The sequence below is a fragment of the Trifolium pratense genome, linkage group LG5 (assembly GCF_020283565.1).
Source record: "Trifolium pratense cultivar HEN17-A07 linkage group LG5, ARS_RC_1.1, whole genome shotgun sequence".
In the NCBI taxonomy this organism is placed as follows: domain Eukaryota; kingdom Viridiplantae; phylum Streptophyta; class Magnoliopsida; order Fabales; family Fabaceae; genus Trifolium; species Trifolium pratense.
In genome coordinates, this window is record NC_060063.1 from 53,097,948 (window position 1) to 53,120,760 (window position 22,813).

A 22,813-nucleotide genomic window follows, 5' to 3' on the forward strand; every position below is an offset into this window, starting at 1 on the left:
TCAACTTTACCAAAGTAGCAAGATTTACCTTCTCTGAAAGAATGAATTAATGTTGAAGTTTCAAATCCAAGCAACAAATCTTTAATATTTTGGACCAGCACATCATAAATGTGAAACCTCAGAATTGCATATTGTATTAGATTTAAGTTGTTAAAAGAATCAAAGTAGCAAGCAATATGATAATGTCAAAAATCTTTAGCTAAAGAGAAACCATGATAGATACTGCCTCCGTCTCAAAATATAAGGAAAATTAGTCAAAGAAAGTTGATGTATTTGGTTAAAAATTTGGACTAAATACATCAACTTTATTTTACCAATTTTCCCATAAATTTTGGGACAGAGGGAGTAGCTAAGAGCTATGCATAGAGAATGTTAATAGATCCAGCAATAAATTCAGAAAAACCTAAGATCCAACTCCGTCATAATTTCGAAGAACTCATCTGAAGTCGAACCTGCAAGGGGTACACAGACAACTACCGTCAACATTAAGAATAATACAAGACATGTTAGAAGCATTCCACTTGAGTAAACGTTCTACCGATGTACCCGAGGAATGGTTTGAAAAGCAAGAAAAAATAATTGGGACGTCACTTGGGCTTCCATGACCGAACAATAACGAGGGATGTGTTCACATACGGACTTAAAAGGGGGCAGACAATGGCCAATGCCCCCCTCCCCCTCTCCCATCTTATATGTATGTTATATGTATTATATACTCTTAATTTTAACTACTCATTTACAAATTTTAATGTTACACATGCATAAATTAATATTATAATATTGTAAAAATTTACGCACAAAAATATAGTACATATATATGGATAGAGTAAACAGCGATTTGGTGCCTAAATATATAAGATGTTGTCACTATAGTGAATTAGAATTACAAAAACATTTTCAAATGCGTCTTTTATTAGTATTATTTACCTAAAGTATCATAAAACATATTTGAGGACCAAACTTACAAATAAAGATACATTTGAGAATTAAAATGAATAAAAAAACTTATTTTTGTTCTCGGCCCCCCGTATAATAAATTTCTGGATTCATCTCTGAACGTATTCATTAGTGATAGAAAAGAAGAATTAAATATATGATATAACTGTCTCTTTTTATTTTGTAAGAATCAATTTTTTATAATTAATAAATTATCTCTTTTTAATTTTTATAAAAAGTATTACGAGCGAGATTAAATTGTCCCAATTATTTTTTCGAGAACTAAAAATTACATTTATTTTTTTAGGACTACCTAAAAGTTACTTTTAAATGTTCATAGGAGCTTAACTCAGTTGATTGTGATATCACATATATTATTCATGAGTCGAGATTCAAATTCCAGACACTTCACTTTTCACGAGTGGAATTTCTAGCCACCAGCTATTAGAAAAAAAAATTACTTTTAAATGTTCACCAAAAACAAAGTTACATTTAAATTTCTCATGGATAGATAGATTTGGTCTCACAAACAACTTCAACTTTAAACCAACATGTTTGATGCTACTCACATCTATGAAGGAGTGACTTGATTTTCACTGACACCTTCAAGAAAGACTATCGAAACTATTTCCATTAAACCTGAGTAACAATAAAATTATTTTCAATCATTTAAAACTCCAATATTCCTATTCACGATGGTTAATATTTACACAGCACATAAAAGCTAACTCCCCCAATTCTTCATGATTTATGGTTTGTTTGGTTTGATAGAGAAAAAGGGAGGAAAGAAAAACACAAAAACTAATAAATGAATTTGGATTGAAATCTAAAAAATGTGAGAATAAATTTGATTCGATATCGTCATGTGAGCTTAGCTTAATTGGCAGAAACATTGCATTATATCTGTAAGGGTCGGGATTCGAACCCTAGTTATCCCACTTATTCACCTTAAGAGTGAAATTTCTAACCACTAAACTATTAGATAAAAAAAAATAAAAAATTGATTCGATATCATTTAATATTAAGATCTATGCTCCAAAATCACTCCCAAATTTTATGGGCTATACTACTATAAAATTCAATTTACCTCAATACAATACTCCATAAAATATAAATAATCTTTTAGGATATATTTGGTTTGAAGAAAAGAAAGAGAGAAGAAAAAAATACGAAAATCAATAATTGAATTTGGACTATATTTTCAACTAAAAATGCCATATCTTTAATCTTCTTCTTCTTCCAATTATTATAGGTTGGTGAGAAACAATATTGCCTCTCTTTATGAATGTTTGGTTGCATCCATGCATGCCTCGACATCCACCTAATTATATGTCTGCCCGGAAAATAACTTATAATGTTGTAACATTGCTTTCAAACAAAATATGCAAGAAACTGAACACAAAATTAAATGTTTTGAATATATATATTACTACAAATGTGCAGTTGTTGATAATAAAATTACCAAGGCAATTTGTTATTTTTGTGATAACAAAAATTTATTCGTAAAAATAAATTAAAAATTTAGGGTTAAATAAATTTTTTATCTGTATAAATATTTTAAATTTTGTTTTTAGTTGTACAAAAATTTCAATACGTTTTGCTCTCTTGGTTAATTCAAAAAATTTATTACTAAAATTTCACCTCTGTCACAAAAATTTCACCTTGTTTTGTTTTTTGAATTAATAAAAAATTTCAATCTGCAATGACATGCCAGCCAGAAAATAAACAAAGCTCTAGGACGAGCCATGTTTTGAAACAGAGTTTGTCTCCAATATACAACAGGATATTCCTCCTTCAATAAAAGATAAACTTTCTTTTGGATAGTCTTACCCGTCATGTTGATCCAACCTGATATCTGTAGGAGAGACTCCCTTTGTTTAAGGATTGCCTTAAGAATCCCAGAACATGTCTGCTTCACGGGCATATTCATCAATTCGTCCTGTTTAATATAATAGTTTTGGATCCAACGAATCCACAAGCTGTCAGCCTTATTATTTATGTTCCACAGTAACCTGGTCAGATTAGCTCGGTTCCATTCATTAAGAGAGATCAGATTTAGGCCACCTTGGGTTTTTGGAGCACAAACATGCTCCCAGGCCACAGGAGATTTCCTAGTGATAGCAGCCCCACCGGACCACAGGAAAGAGCGACAAATAGCATTAATTTTCTAAATTACCTGTTTAGGAAGCGGCAAGCATTGCATCCAATAGTTGGCCACGGCAAAAGTCACACTAGCAATCAGCTGCAATCTACCAGCGTGGCTCAAAAGTCTGGCACTCCACATTCGAATGCGCTCCACAATACGATCCACTAAGGACATGTAGTGATGAATAGAGAGTTTCTTGCTAGTGAGAGGAATTCCAAGGTACCTGAAAGGTAGAGCCCCTTCAGCAAACAATGTAACCTGTCTAATACTTTCCTTGATGTTGTCCTCCACCCCGCATGAAGACCAGTTGATTGAGAAAAGTCCTTTATTTTAGCCATAACAAGTTCAACAGATTTCGTATCACCTCGCGTGAAAATCAGTAAGTCATCAGCGAAGCTGAGATTGATGATGTTAAGGTTCTCACATTTAGAGTGAAAATTGAAGTCAGGCACTTGTATAAGTTTCTGCAGTGTTCTATGCAAGTATTCCATAACCACCACAAAGAGAAGAGGTGAGATGGGGTCACCCTGCCGAAGGCCTCGCCTAGCCTTCATAAAGCCCGTATATCTTCCATGAATGTTGAATTTATAGGACACTGAAGTTACACCCAACATAATCCATTTGATAAATTGATTAGGCAAACCAATCTCCCTCAATATGTGTTTGAGAGCATGCCAATCCACGGTGTCATAAGCCTTCTGAAGATCCAACTGTAACATACATTTGGGAGTTCCACTTTTTCTGCTGTATCCTCGGATGAGTTCATAGGCAAGTAAGATATGATCATGAATATGTTGTCCAGGCACAAACGCAGCCTGACTATGGTTGACTACATTTCCTATAACCCTGCTCAGTCTCACAGTCAAGATTTTTGAGATAATTTTAAAAATAGTAGTGCAGCAGAAAATAGGCCTATACTCCTTAATAGTTTTTGCTGCAGAGTGCTTAGGGATAAGAGTTACCAGAGTGCTATTTATAGCGTTGTAGATCTTTTCATCATAAAAAAACTCCATAACAGCTGCTATAACATCTGCTTTAACAATATTCCAAGCTGCCTTAAAGAACTTTGCACCAAACCCATCTAGGCCAGGCGCTTTCAGGTCCCCAATACTCTTAAGGGCCCTTAGGATTTCGTCCTCCTTCACAGGTGCAACAAGAAACTCTCTCTGCTCATTAGTGATTTGAGGACCATCTCTCATAGCAACAATATCAATGCCAACGAGGTTGGTTTCAGCCTTGCCCATAAGGGTACCATACAGGTTCATAACCTCCTGTTCAACATCCTCATGGGTTGTTACCATAGTGCCATCATCTCTGTAAAGAGTTCTCTACTCACACTGCTTCTGTTTAGCTTTGAGGGAGGCATGAAAGTATTTATTATTTCCATCTCCAAGTCTGAGCCATTCAATTTTTGATTTTTGTCTCAACATTTGCTCCTCCATATCATTCCACTTAACGACATCCTCAATACACTTTTGAACCTCCATGATGTGATGAGGGTTCATTCTATCTTGCAACAGCCTACTATGAGCCTGTCTCAGGTTTTCTCTAGCTTTATCAAGAGTGATGTTAATACCTGTAATAGGTCTGCCCAACTTTCTCATCACAGGTTGCAGCCTAAGGAGCTTCCTCCACAGAACAAACATGGGCCTGCCAGCTAAAGGTGCGTTCCAGGACTCGGATACACAATCAGAAAACTCAGCCATATCAGTCACACCATTAAGAAATTTGAAGTTGGATTTATGAGTTGGCGTGTTAGCTTTATCACGTCCTTTAAGACATAATAAAGCATGATCTGAGATACCAGGATCCAGGTTAGTCAGGGTGGCATCAAGGTTCAGTTGGAACCAATCAACATTCCCAAGGACTCTGTCAATTCTAGAGTAAATAGTCCCATTCACATGCTTGTTTGACCAGGTGTAATAGTCACCAAAGCTGTCCATTTCAGAGAGGCCAGCCTTGTCCATCATTGAGATCATGTCACTATATTCTGTCCATTCACATGCATGTTTAATACATTATAAAAATCTCTTTTGCAAAAGGATAATTTTTTTTTAAAGAGAAATGAATTAAATATGATTTTTTTTTAGAGATTTTTTCTATAAAAACTAGAAATGAAATTTGAGATATTTTTAAAGATTAAAAAATTATTGGCTTAAATGCAGTTTTATCCTCTTATTTTGAATAAATCGGAATTTTACTCCTCCAATTTTAAAATTCAGAATTTTGCCCTCCTATTTTAAAATCCTGAATTTTACCCCCTATTTTATAATATTTTGGATGTTGCCCTCCCTCCCAAAATTATGCACAAAATCTGCTTCGCACAGAACTCAATTTGGATCAATAATTCGCCAAACTGGTATCGAATTGACCATAATCGAGTTAGTTTTCTACAAAATCAAACCCCACTAAATTTGGAGTTACTTAAAGAGATTAATTACTATTTTAGTGAATGTTTGTCCAAATTAATTATCATATGGACCTACTACTGGTATTTTCGTCATGTCTTTCACCTTGTAACTCCGTTTTGAATAGTATTTACATGTCTGGAAAGATAACGAAATTACCCTTGTTGGCATTTCAATTTCATCGAATTTGAAATTACGATGCGTTCGGTAGAGGATGTTGAATTTGAAGGTCAGAAGCATATTTATGCAGAATTAGTAATTGGACAGGTCTGCACTAAATCGATAAATACTCTCCCTCTGTAACTCCAAATTTAGTGGGGTTTGATTCTATAGAAAGCTAACTCGATTACAGTCATTTTGGTACCAGTTTGGTGAATTATTGATCAAAATTGAATTATGTGCGAAACTTTGAATTTGAGGCCCATAAACAGATTTTGTGCAGAATTTTTGGGGGCAAAATCCAAAAAATTATAAAATAAATGAGTAAAATTCCGGATTTTAAAATAGGGAGGTAAATTTTCGATTTATTCAAAATAAATGGGTAAAACTGCATTTAAGACAAAATTATTTAATCCAAAATTTTATTTAACCATAGTTTAATTGAGTTTGTTAAGAAGGAGGGTGAGTGTGCAACTACACTACTTGACTACACTTACCTACTGTCACTGTGTATATCTCCTACATCCTCCATCTTTGTTTTTGTCGGCACGTAATCCACTATTTGCTATTTTTGCCACCGTGGCATCTATTCCACGCACCACGCAAACCCACCTCACCAAACGCCACGCATTCCAATCCTTGTCTTCTCCATCAACATCATTTCATCAACGGCTGTCATTTTCCCAAATGCGCTCCCGCGCGTAACCGATAGCATAACAACAAAGGACATAAACGTCATTTCTTAATGCTTGGGAATAAAGCTAAAAAAAAAAAGGAAACACTTGGTTTTGAAGTAACTGCGCTGGGACTCCCCAAGAACAACCATCTTTTAATCTCAACCACTCTCTGTCTCTCTCACATGTAAACCAGTGTAGCACAAGCTTTCCACACTCACCCTCCGATCAAAACGTTAGATAAATCGACGGTTCTAACTTTATCAAGTAATTCCATCATGCGGTTGAAAACAAGAGTCATTAACTTGTATCACGTGTTAAATCACACATTGTCTTTCCCAGCAAATTATCACATAAACCAATTTTTTTTGTCAATTAGTTTAGTAATTAAAAAATTACCTATAAAATGGATAAGTGGAATAACATGTGTTTGAATCCCGACTCCTATATATATAATATAATGTTCCAACCAACTACACTAAGGGGCCGGAACATTACATTATATATGTAGGACCGAAGTTCGAATCTTCACTTATCAAGTTTAAAAACTAAATTTATAGTTATTAGACTATTCCACATCATTCTGTAAAAAATAAAGACTATTCCACCACATTGTAAACACTTTTATTTATTATTTTTATTCATAAATTTGTTTTTAAATACTCAATTTTATGTTCAAATATATTTTTATTAAACAATTTTGTTTATATACTAACAAAATAGACAGTAAAACAACTTTAATATATTTAAATATCTAGTATAAATTACACTTTTTTTTTCCAGCTAACTTATTGGCTTGCAATTCCACCTTTAAAGATGAATGAATGGAGTGTCCGGGGTTCAAATCCCGACTCCTGCATATAAAATGCTGATGTCCCTACCAACTGAGTTAGGCACACCAGGACGTATGAATTACACTTCTATTTAAAGAATAAAGCAATGGTTTGAAAGTTTAAAAATTCTAACTCGATAAAAAAAATATTAATATTGTTAGATCAATGTCATGATTAGAATTCAAATTTCAATTTTTCCATTTTATATATGTGAGCTTTTAATAATTTACCGTTTTGTCTATTAAAAAAGGGTGGTTTGTACATAAATTATCCAAGCTTTTGAGTTTCAATTTTTTATTTATATTTTTTCAATTTTCACCACTCCAGCTAGCACAGTCACAAAGAGAGAGCAACAAACAAAGCAACCACAAAATTTATGCAGCTTTAGATCAACAATCTCTCACTCTGTATCTCTTCTATGGTACACTCAACTTTTTCTTCTCTCTTCTTTTCTTTTCTGTACTCCACTTTATATATTTCTCTTCTCATTCTGAAATAAAAAAAAAACAAAAGAGGAAAAAAGTGATTATTATTTAGTAATTCTTTAAACTAATTATTTGATTCTGGTTCACAGGAATGGTAGATTTGAGTTGAAGAGGTTCCACATTGGTAAGTTAATTATTAGATCTAGCCTCAAAAAATCTAATTACCACCAATTTCAAACACTGATTCATGGATTAACAAATCTTATGTAGTAGATCTCGTGGATTCTAGGGTTTTAGCTGTCTATTACATTACATTTTCTGTTTTTATGGCAATTTTTGTTTTAGATTCATGTTTTATGGTTCTGTCTTCTTGATTGGTTACTGTTAAGGTGTAATTTTGTTTAGATTTGTTGATCTTTCAAGAAGATTGAGACATCAAGCGTAATTTGTGGTGTTATTTTTTTTTTTTAATGTTTTGATTACTGTACGCAATTTTGTCGGTGGCTTATGGTGGTGATTGCTAAAAAAGTCAATGTGTGTTAAGATTAATTTTGCATGATGTCTATGTCTATGTTACTATTTAATACTAATTGTGTACTCATTATTTCTATAATTATAATTATTTCTATAAATTATAGCTGATCTGTTTGTGTTGCATGTGTTATCCTATAATTACATGATCTCAGTAGTAAAATAATATTTTTTATATAATTTCTTTTTACAAGTACTGTATTTGTTTTATATTATTATTATAATTATTAATAATAACTTATTCATTGATGAATTTTATTTCTTATTTTATTAATTATTAATTTATTGAGAATTGAGAACAAAAACTATTTTTGAGAGCCAATACAATACAACCTTGTTGGAAATAAATTGTTCCGTTTTATCGATAAAATTTTGAATTTATTTTCTTTTTTTGAGGGAAGAAATTATTTCCTTATCTCAATTAAATTAAATTAAATGAAATGTCATTATCAGATGAACTTAAAAAAATTATATTCTCATTTAACATATTTTTTTTGTAGTTGTATAGCTTTCATGGTTTAATTTAAATACTAGTATCAATTTAAAGAGATCTCTTTTCTAGAATTCCTAAAAGTATGTTTTCCTCTCTTAAAATCATAGCATTTTATTTTTGTGAGCTAACCAAGCAATTGATGGCATGCTAGTTTCAATATCTTCACAGTCTCGCAGCTCACTATCAATTGAACTAACAAAAGTTGACTGAATTTGCGGGTCTAGTCACGTTTCGGAATAATTTGTGTTTTTGTGTGTATTTGTTTCTTGCCAATTTAGAAATATGAGTTAATAATGATGGGGTCCATTTTGAGACTGATATCACCTTTTTCTGTTACAGATCTTGGTCTCACAATGGGTAAATCACCTGGAAAATGGATCAAAACTGTACTGTTTGGAAAGAAATCATCCAAATCAAATATACCAAGAGGAAGAGAGGTAATACCGTAATAATATTATTATTTTTATAGTTACGACATATTTCTTGAATACATTACCAAATATTCTATGAATTTACATTATTGATGACATGGAATGAATATTGAACTCTAGATTTACTATTTTACTCTTTAAATTCCTTCCTAAATAGCATCATTTTAGATTCTTTACTCAAATATTGTCATGGATAGTCAGAATGAAAGCAGAAAAAATAGAAGACAGTGCGCTGATTCGACAATTCTTAAATTATATTTAATTTTGTTTATGGTGTGCTGAATTTGTTAGCATCATTTGCTAAACGATCTTAGATTACGCTCATGAATTGTTGCTATGAATCATAGCTGCTGTTATATTATTGAAAATATCGCTGCATTTGCTAAAAAAAAAATGAATGTACTTGATATGACCTGTAATAAAAATCCTGACTTATTTTACTGTACCACGGTTTAGAAGCTTGGTAATCAAAAAGAAGGAGTTGTTGCTTCCAAGGTTTCAGAAACTGGTTTAGCTTTAGAGCCAACCACCAATACTATTCCCAGACATGAGGAAGACTTGGAGCTGGAGAATAAAGATGCAGAAAATGTTTCGCCTGGGAATCAAGAAATTGACACAGTAGAACCTGTTAATCAAGATGCACCGATTGATCCAGAGACATTGAGGCTGGAGGAAGCAGCCACGAAAGCTCAGGCTGCTTTTAGGGGTTATTTGGTAAGTGACTAACTGTTATGGATTCTTTCCTGATTAAACTGTAAAGGCCTTTTAGCCAAGATCAGTTGTCAATCAATGTAGCACAACTGCCTCCGTTTTCTCTAAATAGAAAACCTAATTATTTCTTTCTTGTTAAAACTATCTCTCAAATGCTTTCTCAATGTAGATCAACACCACTTGGTTCTCATTGATATGTCACTCTACATAGAAAACAATACTTCAATAAATTTGTTCTGTCTTGAATCTTTTGCTGTTTCTTTCTATGATTAATTGTTTACTCACTAATATGTCGATGAAAGAATCGGCAAATTGACGAGTTTTTAACTTACTGACACTATCTTTTTGGACGATTATTTGTGAGTTCTTATAAGTAGTAATATTTGATATTATGCCTCAACTAATGAAAGTGTCTCTAATGAAGGCTCGGAGAGCTTTTAGAGCCCTAAAAGGCATAATAAGGTTACAAGCACTTATTCGCGGACACTTGGTTAGAAGACAAGCTGTTGTTACATTATGCTGTATGTATGGAATTGTCAAACTACAAGCACTTGGTCGTGGGCAAAGTGTTAGAAAGTCTGATGTCGGATTTGAAGTTCACGAGAAGTGCATTCTATTGAAGTTTCAGGTTATTCTTTCAGAATCTGATTTATCTGTACATTATCATTTATTTGTCATGTTTTTTTATACTACTCTTGAAATTCTTCGGGTTAGTCCATGGGTGGAGTTGGAATATGAAATTGAATTTATAATTTACCTGATTTTCTTGCCCAAATTGAAATTAGAGTAAAATGGTTCTATTAAAAATGATAATTCTTACTGAGCTCTTGGCAACTTGGTGCTTTAAAGTTTTGCTCCTTGCTATGCAAATATTTGGGTTTATTTTGAACCATTTGATACAACTACAATTATGGATGTCTCTTGTCATGCAATACTTTTGGATCTTACTCTGAAGTCGGTGCATTCCACTAGCTATTGTGAATTGTCTTCAAAGATTTTTTTTAAGACCACTTATTGTATACTGAATACAGTCTCTATTATCAAACTATATCTGAAATTTCTAATGAGTTTCTTTTAGTTATTGGGTAGTGCACTTTAAGTACAGCTAGAAATTGACAACTACAAAGTGTATTACAAGTCAGTGACGAGAAAGGGGTGGGGATATTGCAATGTGTAATATTCGTTTGTTAACCACTGTTACTGCTAATGATTTTCTTTGTCAATGTGTTTTTCCTTAGGATGACAAACCTGGAAAGCCAATTACATTATCTGGAAAAATTATGAAGCTGTCAGCAAATACTTTCATTCTTAAGGTAACTTTCATCACGCCATGTGTGCAGCTTGACTAGTTGATTTTTGTGACTACAAATTCCGGACGGAGTTTCTTAAATCTTTCTAATTACGAACAATGCTGTAGATTAGAAATAAGAAAATCAAATTTGAATCTTCATAGTTGATATAACGGAATGGCCAAAACCAAATTAATTAAATCAGATGACAAGATTATACAATTCATTATTGTTACCATTACCAAAGTGTGTATTCTTGATCCTAATTGCATGTGCCCCAATTCATAATCTACTAATTCGTAGTTAAAAGGACTTGACACTAATCATAGGAAGAGTTTTTGTTCTAAGTGATTGCGCATCTTATAATTAAATAGACTATGTTTTAATTTGTTCTAAGTGACTTTTTGTCCATTATTTGGTCATGTCATATCATGTTTTAGTTTGGTCAAATCTGAAAAAGCCAGTTTTCACTTAGATATGTCTCCTCTAAAGAGATCATGTCTTAGACGTGAAAAAGTAAGGCATATCTACCTTGATTTAATTAAAGAGTGGGTACACCTTTTCTTGCTCACATACTTCTATGACAATTTGCCTTTTGATCACTATGTTGTTTCAGCTTATTGCTTCATCAACTACAATAATGGCCCTGCGTTTGCAATATGTTCCTGGTGATCCAAATTCAGTCCTAAGTTGGTTGGAGCGTTGGTCAGCATCTTGGTTTTGGAAGCCAATTCCTCAACCCAAGAAAGTTCGGGATACGAAGCCTCAGAAAAAGCAGGGTCATATTTCAACTGGAGATGCTCAAACAAGCAAGTCAAAACGTACCCACAGGAAACTTCCTACTGCAAATCTTGACCTAGCCCCATCACAAGCAAATCCTGAAATTGAAAAACCAAAACGAAATGTAAGGAAATTTCCAAGCCAACCCTCAGATCCTGTGCTGGAAAATCCCCAGATTGAGCTTGAGAAGGTTAAACGTAACTTGAGAAAGGTCCATAACCCAGTTGTTGAGACTGCAATTCTGTCAGAAGTTGAATCTGAGACTCTAAAGCCGAATGTGGAAAAGACAGTTGCCTCAAGTGTTGATGTTTCAGAACATGCGGTCATTAGTTCTAATGGAAAGATTAAGAAGGAAGCAGCACTAACCATTTCCAGTGAGCCAGATAACAGAATTACTCCTGGTGATTTAATTACTAAGGAGGTGTTTGACACTCCAAGCAGTTATCAGGTGAATGTGGAATCAAAGCCCTTGACAGATATTACAAGCAAAGATAAAAACATTTCTGACGATGAAGTGAAAAATGAGCCCATAGATTTAGTAGAGACTGTTGGCAAAAATGAAAATTCTCACTTAACAAATGGAGGTTTGAGTCACAAGGAAGATCAAACGGGCAGCGAAAATCAGAAACCAACCCGAAAAGCCTCAATTGTAGCTAAGCAGGAACGTGCAGAGAATGGTTTACACAATAGTCCGACAATTCCAAGTTATATGGCAGCAACTGAATCTGCAAAGGCAAAATTGAGGGCTCAAGGATCCCCAAAAGTTGGACAAGATGGAAGTGAGAAAACCAACAGTGCTCGGCGACAGTCTCTGCCATCTTCAACTAACAGCAAAATCAGTTCGCATTCACCTAAAATACAGAGACCAACTCAATCAGGTGGTAAGGTGGGCCACAAAAGTGACAAAGCTGTATCATCTTCTAAAGATGGAAATGGTATGACATAATGTTCCTCCCACATAGTGCTTTGAAAATTCATAAAAAAAATAAAAATTTCAAATATCATGCATAAACTATTTGTAGTTAAAATTTCAACTTAGTGTCATAGCGGGACAAATAATAGCTTAATCATGCCAAACCTTCAAATAACAATACAGTTCCTTTCGTTTGCTGTAAAACAATTTCGTAGAACAGTAGAAATGAACTACAAAATTCAAATTTGTATATTTTGGCACGTCTTTTTATTTATTATGATTTTATAAGGATCCATAACCATAAACTTTTCTGTTGATCTTGCAGCGAAGGTAATTCAAGCAGAATGGAAGAGGTGATTTGAGGAAGACTGATTTTCTAGAGTTGATATGAAGAAGTTGAAACTTGTAATGTTTATGTGTTATCTTTTGATGGAAATTGCTGAATCGAGAGAACTATAGGTGTGTTTGATCAGGTTTTTCTTCACTTGCTGCATTTGGGCGTTTGAGGGTGATTTGTACATTATAGGTTTTTAGTTTTGCATGAAGCAACTATACCCAAATTTATGTCCTGTTTGTTTTCGAACATTATTTCTGGGCTGTCCATAATGTTTGTTTTTTCCCCTTAAGTGTGTATGACCTTAACACGTACCTTCCTAGGTGTTACAAAGTACTTGTGTGTGTCGAATTTCAACCTAAATATTTTATGGTAACATGAATTTTCTCGTGCTAAATTTCTTCATATATTTTGTTGGCATTCTTTAATGGACAAACATGTGAAAGATGAGCAAGGAAATTCATCAGATATGATTGAGTTCCACAACCACTGTCGTCTGTCGGGGTTAGTGGAATAGACATGAACTTGCAATCTTGCATGTAGTGGTGTTGTGACACTGTTTAGGGGTGACAAAGGCTTAGGTTTTTCTCTTCACAAGTTTAAAAATTTACCAAAATAATTTGTTTTTTCGTAGGCTGGTTATAACCGGAAATTAAGCTTTACAATGGCAAACTTTTCAACTTAAAACTAGAATTCAAGCATTACAAGGGCAAACTTTTCAATCTAAAACTAGAATTCAAACCATCAGTTTGGACAAAATAGAGTTAGAGAGAAACCCATTTACATTTGAACTCGGAGCGCATATTAGTTTAAAAAATGGGGTTTTCTAACATTGCTTAAAGGCCCATCGAAATGACTTATGGTTTAGGAGGAAGAGAAATGGGAAAACTTCTTGACCCATCACAACATTTCTCACCTACTCCCAAAAAAATTCGGAAAACGTTTTCTGAATTTTTTAGTGTAAATTTTACACTAGAAAAACACTTCGGAACGTATTTTCCGAAATTTTTTGCGTGCTAGAGGGTAGGGGAGAAATGTTGTGGTGGGTTGAGAAGTTTTCGAGAAATGAGACATGTCAATGTTTTTATGTTAAACCAAACCTACCTCAGGGAACAATAGTTGGGAGGAAAATTTGAAAAATTGGACTAGATATGAAATTTGGAGAGCATACATTTTTTTCAAGTGCAACATCTTTTGAGAAAACGAGGAAGGAAATATGCATAATCATTACATAAATAGGAATTTCTAACCAATGATTAGTTTCATTGATTGTGTATGTGTCGAAAATGAAATGTACAATGAGTATTTATTTGCAAAGCTTATTGACCACCGTTGGGATGTTTAGTTACTCTTTAACGTCATGATGCTCTTAATTCAGCTAAAAAAAATCTTATTGACCAAAATGTCGCGACCTACAAAATCTAGTTTGATTTGTCTTAATCGGCTATTTTAGCTAGTGGGTGATGCATATTCCTGCTCTCTATTGAGTGTACACGGCGCCCTATATCTGACTTGATTTTCGTCTATCTCATCGAATTTTCGTTCCTCTTATCCATGTGTGCATTCTCTTTTGTGATGATGCCTCACTGAAAATAGTCGTTTCAGTTTGTGGAACTAATTTTCATGATAATTTAATTTTCACAAGTTCTCATCCAATCCTATAAAACTAATAACAAAAGAAACTCCTTACCCAAATATTGATCAAGCTGTTACACGCCCTCCACTACTTATATATAATAATAATATATGAAGAAAAAAAATTGGTTTACTATATAAGTTATGTGTTTTCGTTTTAAAATTAATTCAGATGCTAAACGTGTATCATTTTTGATCTAAATGCTGAACATGTATATTTTTTTATTGAAATGTTGAACGTGTATCTAGACATGAACTGGTTCTGAATACTCGTAGATTCTTTTTCTTTTATAAACTTCTGTTCCAAAATAAAATAACAGGTCACAACCTTGTAATATACTCCAAAAAAAATGTCATTATCAAGTTATGATTATTTGGAGGTGTTGGAGAAAGCCTGAACTCCTATACATATAAACAGCAAGAGTGTTTGAGTTGTCTGAAAAAACAATATATATCAGTTAACGTTGTCGACATCGTTTTTGTTTGATGCAAAAATATGGTAAATTCTGCCCCTGTCACCTTCAGGACTCAGGCAAATGCTCTTATCAGGAAGAATTTAACTTTCCAGGTACCATATCATTATTTATCATTAGTAAAACAACTACGAAGCACAAATTATGCGTGTCTTGGTTTAGACACGCATCAATACACACACCACTGACAGTCTGACACATATGATTACATTAAACTATATCAATTTCTCTAATTATGGCTTCATCCATGCCATGCCGTACACATGTAAAGAAACGGAACGTGAAGACCAACATTCGGCTTATTTTGTTCCCGATGATCATTTGCGTCTTGCTGGTTCTTGTTCAAAGTCTAATCGACATTGAATTGGATAAATCAAAGTACAAATGTGGCTGCATCTGTGTCAACAACAAAACAAGATGTGATGATTCAGAGAAGGTTTGTGGGGTTCAATATTCTGATCAGATTCAAGTTGAAACCTGTGCTGTTCCTAATCCACCTGAATGGCCTCCTCTCTTGCAACTTCCTGCCGTGTCATGCAAGACAACTGCCTCTTGTTCTTTTACCATGCTCTTCACAGCCAACAATCACTCCTTTGGACAGAGTATATCATGTTTTTAATTTTTGTTTCAAATTTCAATTGCTTAGTTTAATTTTATATATTAAGTTTGAAGGAAAATTGTTCTAAATTCAATTTTTTTTGGTGCAAACCGGTATCGAAGGATCCAAAGTTGACGACAAACTCTTCTTAATTAAGAGTGTTAATTAAGGCTGTTGTATGTCTAAATTCATGTTCGAACTCGAGACTTCTGTTAAACTTGAGAAGATTCGTGCCATCTCATTTAGTTATTTTTGGGATTTTAAATTTTTAATTAATTATTATGTTTCAATTTTCAATTGATTCTTGTGTGTTTAGCTTAAACTTTTTTTTTTGTAAGATTAATTTTAATTGAAAATAACTTGGACATGAAATAATTTATGTTGTAATATATTCACTTCAAATTGAGTTACACAACAAGTGATTGTTTGTTTTGCATCATTCTATTATTTTTAGTATATTTTAAGAATGTTTTGTACTCCAAAAAAGAAAAAGATTGGCAAAGTTGTGAGTTTTTAGTTCTTACTTCTTACCCCTTGTCAAGTTTGAAGAAAAAAAGTAACACTAATATTTTTTGGGTAAACAAAGAACTCTAAATTTAAACTTCCAATAATAATCAATAACACTTCCAATTATATAGTGAAATGAAAACCAAAAATAAATAAAAGGATAATGTTAACATGTGATCTTAGGGTATATGATAATCTACCGAATAGAGAAACTTAACATTAAGTAATACAAAAAATTTAATATTAAAAATGTTGATTACACAAGTACCAAAAAAATATTTCTATATTAGACTCCTTAACATGGACCCTTAGGACACTTGTTAATATTCTTAACATGTGCTCGGAGCACATGATAAACATCCAAATAGAGAAATTTAGATTCAAGAATTATTTTGGCCATCTTGTATAAGTAAAACCAAACCTTCATTTTGACTTATTTGTTCATGTTCATGTTTACTTATCTTTTCTATGCACAGGTGTATCTAAAAATATGTTCCCAAGTGCCTTAACTATGAATTACTCTGATAACATGGCTAGTTTGGCACCAAATGTGCTGGTGAGTTTTTTGCAACTCAAAAGCATTTATTTGTCTGTCCAAATTTTAAATGTTATTCATTGATTCATTTATATATTTGTTGTATAGGGATCTGAATCAATGACTGAAGTCAACAATTTGCATGAACCTGCTTTCACTTTAGAGCTTCCCATTTATTATTTACAAACTCAGTGTCCTCAAAACAACTCAGGATTCTCATTTCCCTACCAGATAGCAGCCACTACTGAGCATCAAGGTATGTATGGAACATCTTTGTGATATAAGATAATGTATGATAATAGACATGAAATTGAACCAATAGGTGTTTGTACTTTGTGCATGCATATAACTATTTTATAAGTGTCCACTTGAGTTTAACTCAGTTGGTAGAGACATCATATTTTATATGCAGGAGTCGAGGTTTGAACTCTGAAACTTCACAATTTCACCTTAGGTGTGAAATTCTAGCCACCGGACAATTTTTAATAAGATATCTTTCTTATATGCAGTTTCAGAGAATGCCGTTTGACTAATTTTGCAACTAGCAATGATAATAATCAAATGTGGAAAATTTGGAGTTTTGTTAATGATTGAATTTATTTCCACTTGATGTAGAAATTAAATGTGCTCAAGGTATACATTCATGGCGTAACAGTTCTTCTGAGATCGACACTGATTTATACAAAGGTTATCATAGAGGTAATTCAGAAGGACGAATCAATGAGATATTTTCAGGTACTTTTATCATTAGGTTTCAATTAACATTCATAATGTGTGAAACAAAATACTAATTTGTTTTGATATTTTGCAGCTTTTGATTTTCTAAATTCAAATGGGGATGAATTCAATGTTACTGTATGGTACAATTCAACCTACAAGGATAACACTAATTTGGCCCCTACAACATTGTTGCGAATTCCTCGTTCGGTAAATCTGGTATATATCTAAAACCAGTTATATAATTTAAATGGTAGAAGTTGGTAAAACTATGATCATGTGTCTTTCTTTATCTGGATTTTGCAAGATCATACATAGTGACTGATAACTAGCATCATTATGCATGCAGATATCGAATGCGTACTTGCAGTTTCTGCGTGGACCTGGTACGAAAATGATATTTGAGTTTGTAAAGGAAATGCCAAAACCTGAGACCCCATTTAGGATTGAGATAGCTTCTCTCCTTGGCAGTTTGTTCTTTACATGGGTCGTCCTGCAGCTTTTTCCAGTAAGTGCAGAAATATCTGAACAAATATATCAGAGAGTCAATATCTAACATCCAATACAAACACAAGAGAATATATATGTTTTACTGCATTTGTCTGTTCAACATGAGTAAGGTCTATATGCAATTTATGTAGGTTGTTCTAACATCACTGGTTTATGAGAAGCAACACAAATTAAGAATCATGATGAAGATGCATGGTCTTGGAGATGGGCCATATTGGACTATTTCATATGGTTATTTTCTTGCCTTATCAATGATTTACATGTCGTGTTTTGTGATATTTGGCTCAATCTTAGGTAAGGATATAACTATTTAAGTTTTAACAGTCTGTTCTTGCCATTCTCCTATTCTGTCTAATGCTGCTGACTTCATTTTCAGGATTTAAATTCTTCACCTTGAATGACTACAGCATCCAGTTCGTGTTCTATTTCATCTATATAAACTTACAAATTTCACTGGCATTTCTGTTAGCTTCCTTTTTTTCGAATGTTAAGACTGCTACAGGTTTGTTGATAGCTACTTCAAGTTGTTCATACTAATCGGGGTGTCTATATTTTCTTTCCTCAGATCTAATTACTAACTTATGTTTTTGATATTTGCAGTAACTGCATATATAGGCGTCTTTGGGACCGGGCTATTAGCCTGCTTTCTTTTCCAATTTTTAGTTCAAGATACATCGTTTTCAAGTAAGTTATATGACTGAAGAATGATACCATTCTGAGTTTCAAGATATTTGCCTTTGTTGGTTGTTTCTAACATTCTGACCTGTTATTTCCTATTGCTATTTCTGAAGGAGGATGGATCATTTGTATGGAGTTGTATCCCGGGTTTGCTTTATATCGTGGGTTATATGAGTTTTCACAGTCTGCCTCCGGTGGCAATAATTGGGAGACTGATGGTATGCAGTGGAAGGATCTGAATGACGGCGTCAATGGCATGAAAGAGGTCTTAATTATCATGTTTGCTGAGTGGATAGTAGTACTTTTTGTTGCTTATTACATTGATCAAGTATCGTCAACAGGAAGTGGAAAAAGTCCTTTATTCTTCTTGAAAGGATTTCAGAAAAAATCTCTACCATCATCGAAGAAGCTCAATATTCAAAGGCAAGGTTCAAAAGTTTTCGCTCAGATGGAGAAACCCGATGTCATTCAAGAGGTGAGCTTTATGCTTATACTATTGAATAAATGTAACTCTCCTTTCAGTCACAATCTTTTCCTTTTTTCGAACATCAGTTTTGTATTATAAAAATAATTATCGCCAAGGTATGATTTTTACTTCAATAGAGACACTCCTGTGGGGTTCTTAAAGAGGATTTTTAACTTTAAGAACCACTTCTTAGCATATTCAGCATTGAAGATGAATGAATTGGTTTTCCACTCGTGGCTTACTTGCATGGATAATGTTTAAATGCTTTGTTTGTTTTGTCTTAAGAGGGAGATGGTGGAGCAGCTGCTACATGAACCAACCATTAATCATGCCATTGTCTGTGACAACCTAAAAAAATTCTATCCAGGAAGGGATGGAAATCCAGGGAAATTTGCAGTGAGAGAATTGTTCCTTGCGGTGCCTCGAGGAGAATGCTTCGGTATGCTTGGTCCAAATGGTGCTGGGAAGAGTTCTTTTATCAGTATGGTCAGTTAAAGTTGATTTTGTTCATTATCTTTAATTTTCAGCTTATGGACCTCTTATATGCTCTTCGTTGAACTCTACATCATGTTTCATTCTTTGAATGGTTTTATGCTTAGTTTATAAATCTAATCAACTTATGTGTGCTTATAGATGATCGGTCTCACAAAGCCAACATCTGGTGCGGCATATATCCAAGGCCTAGACATAAGAAATCATATGGATGGAATATATACTAGCATGGGAGTTTGCCCACAACATGAGTAAGCTGAAATTTCCCACAATTTATATGTTTTTCCTGAAATCAAATTTTGTTTCAATTGAAAGAAGTTTCAACGTACTATAGCTTGCTGTGGGAAAGCTTGACAGGTAGAGAGCACCTAATTTTTTATGGAAGACTTAAAAATCTTACAGGTTCAATCTTGACTGAAGTAAGTTCATTCGACAGGAATTCTTACTGTTATCGATTATTATCGGTGTGTTAGGAGTCTAATTATGTTAGGAGTTTATGTTATAACTAGGCAGTAGAAGAATCTTTGAAGAATTTAAACCTTTTCCGCGGAGGGGTTGCGGATAAGCAAGCTGGAAAATACAGTGGAGGGATGAAGAGGAGGCTTAGTGTTGCAATTTCATTGATTGGGGACCCCAAAGTTTGTTTTTGTTTTCAACCCAATTTGATCTTTTTTTTCTTTCTCTTTCCTAAGAAAGAAAGATTTAAATTTTCTTATTCTGTAAATGCTAATTCAAATTTAGGTTGTTTATATGGATGAGCCAAGTACTGGATTAGACCCTGCTTCAAGGAGATGCCTTTGGAATGTTATCAAGCTTGCGAAACGGGATCGTGCAATCGTTTTAACCAGTATTCTCTCACACTTTAATGGATTTTGTAGCACTATATATTCTGCTTCTTGATTGATAAATCTTGGTTTTATGCTTTCAGCACATTCAATGGAAGAGGCAGAAGCTTTATGTGATCGATTAGGTATATTCGTAAATGGTGGCTTGCAGTGCGTAGGAAATCCAAAAGAGGTACATTGCTCCAGTGATATGCTTTATCAACATGTATTTCTAAATGAAACTGTTAAATGTATTTGCATATAAATTGTTAATTTACGGATCCGAATTGTTGGTTTATTGATCTGGAGTCCCTGTAGCATGGATCACATGCATCCATGTAGTCAGCACCGTTGTTCCACATATCTTGATTGGATGACTTGGATTTTGAGCTCAGTAAATAAGGTGTAAAAATATTTGTAATGCTCACTTGAAATTTGAGCCAGTCAATCTTGATCGAACTGTGTCGTGCTGACTACAAGAACGGAGGAATCCTTAACTGCAGGAACTAATATAGGCTTAAAAATATCGATTGTAAAAGTCATCTTCGGACCGTTAAAATATCGACGGCAGGAACTAATCATGGTAGTCAATCCCGGGCGATCCCAGTGGGATCCCGGTGGAGCAGAGCGGAGCGGAGCTCTGCCGGGACGGGATGGAGCGGCGCAGCTAAGCTTCTCGGTGGGATCCCAGCAGGTTCCCAGTGGACCGGAGCGGAGCGGGTCCCGGGTTGCCATCCCGGGTTAGGACTGAGATTTTGTTTTCATGGGTTTTAAAGGCCATTTTTGAAATCTCACTCATTTTAGTAAGGGTAAAATTGGTTTTTTACCTTTAAAACTGTTACTTACTCCTAACTAAACCCTAGCCACAATTCATTCTTTCTCTCACGCTATCGTACTATCTTCTCTCACTCTCAAGATCCATACTTCTTCAACCTTCATCTGCTGTTTCTTCTTCAACCTTCATCTGTTGTTTCTTCTTCAACCTCGGATGATTAGACTTAGACTTTGATGATGAACTCGAGTTTTAATTTTTAGTTACTTTATTAATCTAAGTGTTGGAGACTTGACTTTTGCTTATTTATTTTGCTTGACTTTTGTTGGTAATTTTTAGTTACTTTATGATGAAGAATGTGTTTTTTTTTTTTTTTTGACAAAGATGAAGAAGGTGTTGTAGACTTGAGATTTATGTTTTTAATTTTTAATTTATGAATGTTTTATGAATTTTGAGATGTTTGTTTAATTTTACATTAATTATATGGTTATAGTATTATTTATGTAATTTATAAATAAATAAAAAATAATAGCGGCATCCCGGCCATCCCGCTATCCCAGTTTTGGGGCTGGCAGCTCCGCTCCGGGATCCGGGATTAACTACTATGGAACTAATATTGTAAATGTATGCAAGTTTGAACGCGACTTTAAAAAGCCAAGCTGATTGCAAAAACTTCCACCGTTTTGTTGTAGCTGAAAGCCAGACATGGAGGAACTTATGTGTTCACAATGACAACATCTTCGGATCACGAGAAGGACGTGGAGAACATGGTACAACAGCTCACGCCAAACGGCAACAAAATATACCGTCTCTTTGGTACGCAGAAATTTGAATTGCCAAAAGACGATGTAAAAATAGCGAATGTATTCGAAGCTGTTGAAGTTGCAAAAAGAAACTTTACTGTTTTTGCATGGGGTTTAGCTGATACCACACTGGAAGATGTCTTCATCAAAGTAGTACGTGAGGCTCAGGCATTTGATACCTTTTCATAATGTATATGCAATGTTAAAGTAATTATCTCACATGAATAATAGTAAACTTGTAATTCTAGTGATTTTTTTTGAATAAATTAATTCTCTTGATTTAGTGAACAAATTCTTAATTACTTCCTCCTTCTTTAATTATAAGATCCTTTTCACTTTTTTATTATCTCTTAATACAAGATTTTATCAAAATTCTACATCCAATTAATGACTTATTTACAAGAGGTACATTTAAGGAAAATTATGATTCTGATTTTTTGTTGCGATTAAAACAATCTTTTGTTATGTAATTTTTTTTTTATGGTATTTAAATACCGAGAAACTTTACTTTTTAGATTCATTGAAAATCTAATGTATCTTACCTATAATATGAACTAAATACATTAAATTCTCAATGAATCTACAAATTAAAGTTTATCTTATATTAAAGACCGGAGGAAGTATGAGTTTAATTGTTGTGCACTGTCAGTGTCAAGATTCTTTATACATGCATCTAATGATGTTTTGCCACATTATTTGACGAACGTGACACATTATGTGTATTTTTAAATATCATTCGG

General features: G+C 33.8%; 2 protein-coding genes across 3 annotated transcripts; both read left to right on the top strand.

Moving 5' to 3' along the window:
* Positions 1 to 7,296: 7,296 nt before the first annotated feature.
* LOC123887532 (protein IQ-DOMAIN 31) lies at positions 7,297 to 13,460 on the top strand. Of its 2 annotated transcripts, none has more exons than XM_045936862.1 (8): positions 7,297 to 7,577; positions 7,731 to 7,765; positions 8,945 to 9,042; positions 9,493 to 9,750; positions 10,172 to 10,375; positions 10,986 to 11,060; positions 11,653 to 12,751; positions 13,055 to 13,460. In XM_045936862.1, exons 3-8 carry the CDS (start codon positions 8,959 to 8,961, stop codon positions 13,084 to 13,086), a joined length of 1,752 nt encoding a protein of 583 aa, XP_045792818.1. In that variant the 5' UTR covers positions 7,297 to 7,577; positions 7,731 to 7,765; positions 8,945 to 8,958; the 3' UTR covers positions 13,087 to 13,460. The 2 variants fall into 2 exon arrangements, with proteins under 2 accessions (XP_045792818.1, XP_045792819.1); XM_045936863.1 differs by having other exon boundaries at positions 7,330 to 7,577; positions 9,496 to 9,750.
* Positions 13,461 to 15,194: 1,734 nt separating this feature from the next.
* LOC123884448 (ABC transporter A family member 7-like) lies at positions 15,195 to 22,262 on the top strand. The gene is made up of 18 exons (XM_045933546.1): positions 15,195 to 15,266; positions 15,443 to 15,773; positions 16,753 to 16,832; positions 16,920 to 17,067; positions 17,427 to 17,546; positions 17,623 to 17,747; positions 17,878 to 18,036; positions 18,170 to 18,332; positions 18,415 to 18,540; positions 18,639 to 18,722; positions 18,830 to 19,191; positions 19,468 to 19,668; positions 19,816 to 19,925; positions 20,009 to 20,093; positions 20,184 to 20,312; positions 20,416 to 20,521; positions 20,603 to 20,691; positions 21,963 to 22,262. Exons 1-18 carry the CDS (start codon positions 15,195 to 15,197, stop codon positions 22,260 to 22,262), a joined length of 2,790 nt encoding a protein of 929 aa, XP_045789502.1.
* Positions 22,263 to 22,813: the final 551 nt, after the last annotated feature.

Bases quoted from the DNA above. Each gene is read 5' to 3' on its own strand.
- LOC123887532 (XM_045936862.1), top strand. From the start codon at position 8,959: ATGGGTAAATCACCTGGAAAATGGATCAAAACTGTACTGTTTGGAAAG. The intron at 10,376-10,985 runs GTTATTCTTTCA...GTTTTTCCTTAG, and splicing joins GCATTCTATTGAAGTTTCAG to GATGACAAACCTGGAAAGCC. The intron at 12,752-13,054 runs GTATGACATAAT...TTGATCTTGCAG, and splicing joins ATCTTCTAAAGATGGAAATG to CGAAGGTAATTCAAGCAGAA.
- LOC123884448 (XM_045933546.1), top strand. From the start codon at position 15,195: ATGGTAAATTCTGCCCCTGTCACCTTCAGGACTCAGGCAAATGCTCTT. The intron at 15,267-15,442 runs GTACCATATCAT...ACACATGTAAAG, and splicing joins GGAAGAATTTAACTTTCCAG to AAACGGAACGTGAAGACCAA. The intron at 20,313-20,415 runs GTTTGTTTTTGT...ATTCAAATTTAG, and splicing joins CATTGATTGGGGACCCCAAA to GTTGTTTATATGGATGAGCC.